Below are 10125 nucleotides of genomic sequence, written 5' to 3' on the forward strand. Positions count from 1 at the left end.
CGCTGAACACTATATTTATGGCCATCGAGAAAGATGTTGTTGAGCAATTGGACCATGGTAAAATTATCAACAGGTTTGCTACTCTTAAGGAGAGAAGACACAGGTTGATGCTCCCAATGAAAGACCAGTAACTGGGCTGCAAGACTGCTGCTTCTCACCGGCTGCTTTATTTTTGCTTGTTTTTCATTACATTTACATTTACATTGAGTTATTTAGCAGACGCTTTTGTCCAAAGCGACTTACAAATTAGGACTAAATTAAGCGAGTCATCGTGAAGAGGCAAAAACAACGGAAAAAGTGCTCAAAATACAAAGTTCAGGCATTATTCAGAGTAGCATAAGCCCGATAAGCGAGGTTTTAAAGGGAAAGGAAGTTAAGTTAAGTGCTCACGGAAGAGATGGGTTTTCAGCTGTCTTTTGAATGTTGTCAGGGATTCTGCATTCCGGATGAGGGTGGGGAGGGCATTCCACCAGCATGGGACCGTGAATGAGAATGTTCTGGAAAGTGATTTTGTGGCTCTCTGTGATGATAACACGAGATGTCACTCGTTGACCGATCGTTGGCTTCTGGACTCGTAGGAGTGAGTGAAAGTAGGAGGGAGCTGAGCCTTTGATAGATCTGTAAGCAAGCGTCAATGCCTTGAGCTTGATGCGAGCAGCGAGAGTTAGCCAGTGCAGAGAGATGAACAGAGGAGTGACGTGGGCCCTCTTGGGCTCGTTGAAGACAAGACGAGCTGAAGCATTCTGAATAATCAACAATCATTACATCTGATTGTTAACCACAGCCCCCACTTAATCCATTGTCCAGCCTCATACCTGTGTTGTTTATATTGCTGATATGGATAATCAAAGTTTATGGCTTTTATGTTATTTTCTGGTTAAAATGTTATTTAATTTTGTCAGAAAAATTCCTATCTAAGGTTTATGTGTGAGCATAGAAATGCAAACAGTAAAATGTTGTGTTTGTACTGGAAAGTGTGTTTGTGTTTGTACAGTGAATGAATCAGGAGGTCTTCATTTAAAAAAAAAATAATAATAATTATTGACATTCCCAACTCTATTTTCTTGTGGCCACATCCAATAATTTTTTTGAATTAAATTATTAATTCTAATTCAAAAATTAACCACCCTACCCTAATAGTCAAATAATATTTTTTTTAATCATTACACTTATTGGGGGCTGAGCCCCCCTAAAATAAAAATCCTAGAATCGCCCCTGGTTGGAAATCCTTGTTCCCTCCATGGTTTTATTTTTCTTTCTCTTTTTTTGTAAAATGTAATTATTTACTTTGTTACCAGCTCCTCAACCCTAGATGGGTAGCTCTGCAACACTATACCTCCTCCTCATTGTAAATATTCAAATAAGACTCTCTTTTTTGATCCAGAAACATACAATACAACATGCAATGCTGTAGTAATTTATTGATGTGGAAATCAGAGGTAAACAAAGATAAGTAAATACACAAACCCCTGGATCGAACTGGGGTTAAGAATCAGGTGCATTTAAAACCATTTCAAACCTTTAGTGAATGTGCACTGAAACTTATCATTTATCTTAAGGATAAAAGGTGCATAGTTAAAATGAAAAGAATGAAAAAAGTGCAATATTAGTATTGCTCAGAAAACAGAAGTTTGGTATTTTGCTTGTAGGATCAGTGGACTGTGGCGTAACATCCTCTCATTCCACTTAATCTGGCAATGAAATCAGAAAACCATTATGAAGGCAACATACACAATATAAATAGCACAAATGTCTACACACCATCTCTCTCCATTTATTGCTCACCTGCAAACACCTCAACCTCACACAGTAAGAGATATTCATTGCGCCCAGCTATAAAAATGTTCACATATCGCCCCTTAATAGGCTTAAACTCAAATGTTTTTGTCTCTCCAAGTGGGATGGACACAACAGTCACAGCCCTGAGAAGACAGAGTAACAGAAAAATAGAGAGGGGCGTATCTAAACTGCAAGAAGCATATTAAATATTTTTCTGTCAAAGGCAAGTTTGTATTGAAAGTATTTATTAAAAGTAATGTTATCTTATTTACTCATTTTCTAACCACTTGTGTAAGTATTAAGAGAGAGACAATACTTACAGCTCATTATTGTTGCCATTATTTTCCAGGCTGTTGCCGATACGGATCTGAGCTCCATTTAGCCTCTCTGCACCACCATCTCCACGATTAGTGATGCTAACCCTGGTTACCTTGTAGACTAACCCCAAGTCAACTCTCCACCAGGGCTCCCTGTCCCCATTAGTGTGAATGCATGACCCACCACCCCAAATTGAATTCCTGTTTCCATCGACAGCCCTTTTAGCTTCTCCTCCAGAGATTGTGGAAGACTGGACAACTGTGGCTCCAAGAGCAAGATTCCCTGTTTAACATAAATTAATAAACAATCACTTTTTTTTTATTTAATGTGCTAAAGTATATTTATATTTATGTTTATTACAGGTGAGCTTATAAAATATTTCAACTTAAATCAATATTTTGTGTCCAAAATGATTTCTGTTGTGGCTAGTAGCCATGTAATAAGCCGGGGTCTTGATCACCCTGTCGGGTTTATTTTGCGATAACATCCGTCTTGATGTACATTATCCCTTATTAGTTACCAAATTCAGTAAGAATATTATACATGCACTATCGACAACATTGAAAGTAATGAAGAGCACTCACTTGGACCACAAATGTATGATGGTGTGTCCATTACTGTTGATAAAATAATAAAAGTTACACACACATTAATAAGTACATAAACAAATTCAATCAGTCTTCTCTCTGTCCCTTACCTGCAAACACTTCGACTTCACACAGAGTGAGGATTTCATCATTCCCAGGTAAAAAAATGTTGACATATCGGCCATTAACAGACTCAAATGAAAATGTTTCTGTGCCATCAGGAGCAGTGAGAATAGTTGCAGCCCTGCAAATACATCAAGAACAGTGTTAGAATGAAAACCAGAAGCTAAGCAACAATGCACGTCTAACTAATTCAATTCAGCTGTATTGAAACTAGCACTAATACAAGAAACAAATGTCTTATCACAATCTGATTAAAGTATGTTCAAGTACATCTCCATGGCTGTGGCTCACTGAGTGGTTGGTTTGTGGAGGTACAATTTTACCTCCTGTTTTATTAAACCAGACTGAACATCGTAAACATGGGAAGATGATAAAACAATTGAAACATTTCTTACAGCTCATTGTTGTTTCCGTTGTTGTCCAGCTTGTTACCAATACGAATCTGAGCTCCTCTAAGCCGGTCTTTGCAACAGTCTCCACGATTAGTGATGGTAACGTTGCTTACACTGTAGACATTTCCAAGGTCAACTCTCCACCATGGATTAAACTCAGTTTTAGTGAAAGTGCATGAGTCCTTCTTGTAATCGGATTCTCTGTTTCCATCTACTGCATGTTGAGCATCTCCCTGTGGGTGGCCTAAGGAGGACTGCACAGCCATGCCATTAAGAGCAAGATTCCCTGTTCAAGATGATATGAAATCAAATCAAATAAAGGATAAGACAGGTTCAAAGCATTACAAATAAATATAAATAAATAAAACACATTTTCAATTACCATATTTCAGGGTATAATTTTAATAAATCAATCTGATCAAAATGTAATACACAATGGTTAGAGATTTTTAAATCAGGCATTTTTACTTGCATTATTCTAAAAGTACCTTTGGAATCAGCGACACACATCCCAGTAAAAAGTGTTAGAAACAAAATCACACGCATGGCCATCCTGATATAAGACATAACAACACATCTCATATCAGCATATACAGTTATTATTTTCAATTTCTCCTTCTCATTTAAACAAAGAAACATATATATTCCTATTGTAATGATAAAATGATATAGAATAACCCTATGGGCCCTATTTTAACGATCTGAAACGCAAATATCAAACGCGAAACGCAAGTAACTTTGTGGGCGGATCTCTTTGTGGGCGGACGCAAATCTAAAATGGGTTGGCCTGAAGTAGCTTCATTATTCATAGGAATGGTTTGTGCGTAACGTGAAATAAACCAATCAGAGCGACATCTTACATTCCCTTTAAGAGCAGGCGCGCTTGTTCCATGGCGGATTGCTATTATAACGGCGGATTTGCCAGGAGCGGTTCACAGCCGAGGAGACCGACGTTCTCGTCAGGGACGTAAAACACAGAGAATTAGCTTCCGTTAAACAGGCGTATAATAATTTAGGTAAATATGTAAGCTAGATTTATGCCTATTTTTCACATCTTCATTGGATACCACAATGATTTCCCTCGTGTGGAACATTTTTCCTTGTAATTATGCATGGTTTGCAAAAATGTGAACTGCTGCGTCTGTGTGTAGATGAGAGAAGCAAAGTGTATGCGCATTGTGCAAATGCTACATTATGGCCAAGCATGCGCCCTTAAAATAGCATCTGAAAACGCGCCACTGACTTTAGACGAGGTTTCTCCTGGTCTGTGGCGGAATTGTTTTCTGAAACTGCAAAATAGCACCAGGGAATGTTTGCGCCGGAATACGCCTCCTCTTTTGGCTGAACCGTCCCCGGAGCGCAAGTTCATTCCATCATTTTCCGACGTGCGTCTGCCAAAGGGAAAAGTTTGCTGTGCGTCGGGTGCAAAATTGGAATGATACTTCGTCGGTGCACAAAGTCAATTGCGCTGTGTGCAAGATAGGGCCCAAGATAGAGCCCCATGACTTAAAGTCAGTATAACGTGACTAACTGCCTCGTTCTTTGGATTTTAAATGCCTTTGCTGAGTTTGCTCTATTTTTATGTTATTTCATCTTCTACACCTGGTAAAACTTTACACTGTTATTATAGTTAACTAAAACTTTCTTTTTGTAACGTACGGACAGAGGCGGTCAGATCCATATGCAGCACTTTATTTCAGCATCAAACACAAGCAGACATAAACTCCGGCATACAGTTAAACAAGGGGCAATCCAGTAACTCGTGGTGATAACAGGCTTTGGTCGAGGCAGGCAGCACAGGTTCATACACAGTCCAAGAAGCAGGCAAGGGTCAAGAGTCCAGAGAGACACGGAATACTCAAACAGGGAAGAATGCTCAGAGATGTACGCTTACAGTGTGACAAGACTTCGCACCGGACACAGAGATCACTCAGACTTATATAAGGAACTCAATAACCCATAATCAAACACCACTGAAACATAGTTAAACATAATGAGTCCATGGTGAAACAATGCAGGGAGAGAGTGCCCTCCAGTGGCTCACACGGGCACTCCACATCACATAGCCCCCCCCCAAAGGAGCGGCTTCCAGACGCTCCTAAAAACTCTGGGGGGAGGTCAACGGGGGCTGGGATGGAGGGCCAGGCCCGTGGAGAGGTAGGAGGCCAGACCCATGGAGAGACCTAGGGCCTGGAAACCCGAGCAGGGTAAGAGACCATGGGGAAGCACGTGTCGTAGGCAACCAGGGTAGAACACACTTGACCGGAAACCAGGGTTGAGCACACTTGGAGAGGTGCCAGGACGAAGCCCACTTAGGCGGAGACAAGGACGGAGCAGACTCAGGACTGGACGTAACCAGTGGCATGGGAAGCACAGGATCAGACAGGACTAGCGGCATAAGAAGCTCAAGTGGAAATAGCACAGACAGGGTCCATGTCAGCGCCACCTCCATGGCCCTCACAGGATACCTACTGCCCCCCCCCCAAAAAGTTCTTGGGGAAATTTAAGGCTATAGCCTCCGGGCTGGAAACAGCCTCTGGAAAAGGCTCCCAGAGCTTGATAGGCGTTGGCGAGGTGAGGCGCAGAGGCGGGGCCGGCAGAGCGAGGCGCAGAGGCGGGGCCGGCAGGGCGAGGCGCAGAGGCGGGGCCGGCAGGGCGAGGCGCAGAGGCGGGGCCGGCAGGGCGAGGCGCAGAGGCGGGGCCGGCAGGGCGAGGCGCAGAGGCGGGGCCGGCAGGGCGAGGCGCAGAGGCGGGGCCGGCAGGGCGAGGCGCAGAGGCGGGGCCGGCAGGGCGAGGCGCAGAGGCGGGGCCGGCAAGGCGAGGCGCAGAGGCAGGGCCGGCAGGGCGAGACGCAGAGGCGGGGCCGACAGGGCGAGGAGTCTAGGTACGCTCACTGGAGCCTGGCGAGCCGAGTGAGTCCTCCTCCTCTTCCTCCTGCGACGGCGCACTGTTGGAACTGATAACTCTGGATCCAGGGGAACATAATCGTTTCGCTTAACTGGACCTGACTCCATAAATTCAACCGAACTTGACTCACTTTCCACACTGGATTCACTTGATTCGGGACTTGATCCACTTGACTCAGGGCTAGATTCACTTGACTCGGGATTCGGTTCACTGGACTCGGGATTCAGTTCACTGGACTCGGGATTTGGTTCACTGGACTCGGGATTCAGTTCACTGGACTCACTGGACTCGGGATTCGGTTCACTGGACTCACTGAACTCGGGATTCGGTTCACTGGACTCACTGGACTCGGGATTCGGTTCACTGGACTCGGGATTCAGTTCACTGAACTCACTGGACTCGGGATTCAGTTCACTGGGCTCACTGGACTCGGGATTCGGTTCACTGAACTCGGGATTCAGTTCACTGGACTCACTGGACTCGGGATTCGGTTCACTGAACTCGGGATTCAGTTCACTGGACTCACTGGACTCGGGATTCGGTTCACTGGACTCACTGAACTCGGGATTCGGTTCACTGGACTCACTGGACTCGGGATTCGGTTCACTGGACTCGGGATTCAGTTCACTGAACTCACTGGACTCGGGATTCAGTTCACTGGGCTCACTGGACTCGGGATTCGGTTCACTGGACTCGGGATTCGGTTCACTGGACTCACTGGACTCACTCGACTCGATACTCGATTCTTTCGAGTCGGCTGGCACGCGCTCAAACTCCAGTTCGGCCGGCGAAACCTCCGCTGTCTCCGGATTAACAAGTTCAACAAGACCAGTGAGGAATACGGGCTTGAGGGGTCCGACACGAAGAATGGGTTTGGCAGAAACTGTATACTTGAAAGCCCCTCTAATGGTCATCAAGGGAGGATCGAACAGCTTGGCGAGATGAGGCTTTAGTGGCGTTCGGAATGAGTGAGAGAAATCCGCCACATACGAATCTCCCCGACGCAGAGACAAGAGCAGTTCTTCAGGATCCTCTTCTCCTGCGGGGAGTTCAAAAGCCTCTCTAAATAGAGCGATAAACACATCATAAGAAGGGAACGATACCCGACCTGATTCCCAGAACGCGCCTACCCACTCCAGAGCCTTTCCAGTGAACAGTGAACAAATGAAAGAAATGCGGTCATCATCCGAGGTGTAAAACTGGGGCTGATGATTCATATATAAGCTGCACTGCTGAAGGAATCCTTCACACGCCACAGGTGAGCCATTAAACCTTTCAGGAAATGACAGACTAGAATAATTAGATGCAGCACTCACACTGGGTTGCGGTGGGACAGGTGCAGCGGGAGCTTGGACTTGATTAGTGGCTGTGCTTGAGCTCTGCGAAGACACAGATTGCGTAAAGCTTGTAAGTTCCTCGAGGAGAGATGTTAGTCTCGTCAGCTGTAAATGATGAGAGGCTAGCATGGAAACTTGGGTCTTGGCCACGGTGGATAAATGCTGAAAGTCCGCTGGATCCTGTAGTGGCGAAGTCTTCTGTAACGTACGGACAGAGGCGGTCAGATCCATATGCAGCACTTTATTTCAGCATCAAACACAAGCAGACATAAACTCCGGCATACAGTTAAACAAGGGGCAATCCAGTAACTCGTGGTGATAACAGGCTTTGGTCGAGGCAGGCAGCACAGGTTCATACACAGTCCAAGAAGCAGGCAAGGGTCAAGAGTCCAGAGAGACACGGAATACTCAAACAGGGAAGAATGCTCAGAGATGTACGCTTACAGTGTGACAAGACTTCGCACCGGACACAGAGATCACTCAGACTTATATAAGGAACTCAATAACCCATAATCAAACACCACTGAAACATAGTTAAACATAATGAGTCCATGGTGAAACAATGCAGGGAGAGAGTGCCCTCCAGTGGCTCACACGGGCACTCCACATCACACTTTTCTTTCTTTTGGAATTGTATTGTTATTTTGCTGTGCTTAAATCATCGCTGTACAATTAATTAACTTCCTCCTTTCAGATGTGATCAGTATCAGATGTATTACGTTTTATTTTTCTTGATCAAATGTTTCAAAAATACTTTTTTAAAAATTACTTTTCTTTACCATCACTACAAGTCTGCCATATTTTATAATTTTCCTAGTTGTGGTTCATATGGCTGCCATTGACTCCCATTAGGGAAAAATAATAATAAGAAAACTAATGGATTCCAATTATATTTTTTTCCCGGTGTACAGAGTGCATAAACATTCAACTCACCTGGAATTCGTCAATGTATCAACCTCACAGAAAACCTTCACGATTCAGCAGTTATCTGCTTTTAAACAAAATAATACATTTTTATATAAACAACAAATAGCTATATTAATACATGTTTATAAACAATTGCTATACTTATTTTTGTATCCAATATATTATTCATATGAGTTATATTATGCCCTATCAAAACATTTCAAAACAAAAATGTCCTATTAAACATAGATATAAATATTAATACGAACCAGCAGTCTGAAGATGGTCTAGTTGAATAATATTGTACTCAGAAATGATGCTCTATTTATTGTTGAATTAAGGCCCTCCCAACCAAATAAGTCTTATCTGATATCTGTAAAATAAACATCAAATGGGCCATTACTGTCAGGGTTATGTTTGTTTTTGATCTGTTTCCCTGTTCTGGGATGCGTTTTCCATACGTCGCTAACTCAGTTAGCTGAATTTGATTGTTGGCGATATGGCATGATCTTGGTCTGTTTGGTTTTTGACTCATCCTGGACTTGCTGTCATAGCAACATGTGCTTAAGATTAAACCTGCTCGCGAGCAGCTTATTACATGTCAACAAGATTAGATTGCAGCTTTATAAGCGGAGCTGATGCGGGAATTCCTTTAGCGCAGTGCGATAGTAGGCTACTTTTTGATAAATTATCACTAATGTGATTAGTGCCATAGATTGCACACGTTCCTATCAAGTCCTCAATCCCCGAAAGGGGGTTCACAATGTAAATGTGCAGACAAGTTTCTATTACGATTCTTAATATTCCAGATGAGTAATATTATATGCAGTGATGCAATGGACTGACTAAATTCTCTTAGATGGTGTGTACCTGTATGTTCCATATCACAAATTTGGAAGCAAAATGGCCAGGATCTGTGCATGACTCAAGAATTTTCAGAGTCATATTTATGCACATTATTTGAACGTGGTAAGGAAAAATATAAATATCAAGCTCACTGTATTACATACACTTGCTGATCCTAACAGAACTGCATTTTTCCATTATACAGGAAATTATGATGGGATGCTGTTTGGAGATAGCGGCTATGATGTATTATGATGTATTCCCTGACCCAAACCCTGGACCACAAACCTGTTACAATGCAGCTCTAGCCAGGACAAGGGCACACATTGAAATGACCTTTGAGCAACTAAAAAAGGGCTGCCCAACCCTGCTCTTGCCGATCGACTGGCCTGCACAGTTCATCTCTAATCCTAATCAAATACATCTGCCTTTAATTTTCAAGTGATCCTGAAGACCTTAATTTGTTGCTTCAGGTGTGTTTGATTAGGGTTGAAGATGAGCTGTGCAGGACAGTTGATCGGCAGGAGCAGGATTGGGCACCCCTGAACTAAAGGGAAGATTTCAGTGTCTCGAAAGCCTGAGGGGTTGCCCCTGACAAGGCCTGTGACATTATTGTTGCATGTGCCATACTAGACAACATTGCCACATCAGAAAGAAGAGGAGCCCTTTGGTGAGGGTGAAGCCTGATGATGACCTCCGGCTCCAGCCTGTGCACTTGGACCGATCTAGTGGCAGAGCTGTACGGGACAGAATTGTGGAACTCCCATTTTTTTTAGGGGGGTAAAAAAAAACGTTATTAAATGTTTAATAAAAGACAAAACAAATATGCTTAGTTCCTTCCGTTTTATTTCAATTATTCTTTGTAAAGAAAAGCCAGTGATTAAGTCTGCAATAAGAGATATTATCCAAGGTCAGCAATAGTACTCTGTG

At 43.3% G+C, this 10125-nt stretch overlaps 1 protein-coding gene across 1 annotated transcript; it reads right to left on the reverse strand.

Annotated features, from left to right (window-relative positions):
• Window positions 1-1402: 1402 nt before the first annotated feature.
• LOC308696787 (fucolectin-6-like) lies at window positions 1403-3746 on the reverse strand. Its single transcript, XM_081375690.1, has 7 exons — window positions 3688-3746; window positions 3203-3485; window positions 2795-2928; window positions 2682-2714; window positions 2100-2379; window positions 1786-1922; window positions 1403-1691 (listed from the first exon to the last, which is right to left on the reverse strand). Exons 1-7 carry the CDS (start codon window positions 3743-3745, stop codon window positions 1687-1689), a joined length of 930 nt encoding a protein of 309 aa, XP_081231816.1. The 5' UTR covers window position 3746; the 3' UTR covers window positions 1403-1686.
• Window positions 3747-10125: the final 6379 nt, after the last annotated feature.

This window comes from Scardinius erythrophthalmus (assembly GCF_964197995.2).
Source record: "Scardinius erythrophthalmus genome assembly, chromosome: 10".
In the NCBI taxonomy this organism is placed as follows: Eukaryota; Metazoa; Chordata; class Actinopteri; order Cypriniformes; family Leuciscidae; genus Scardinius; species Scardinius erythrophthalmus.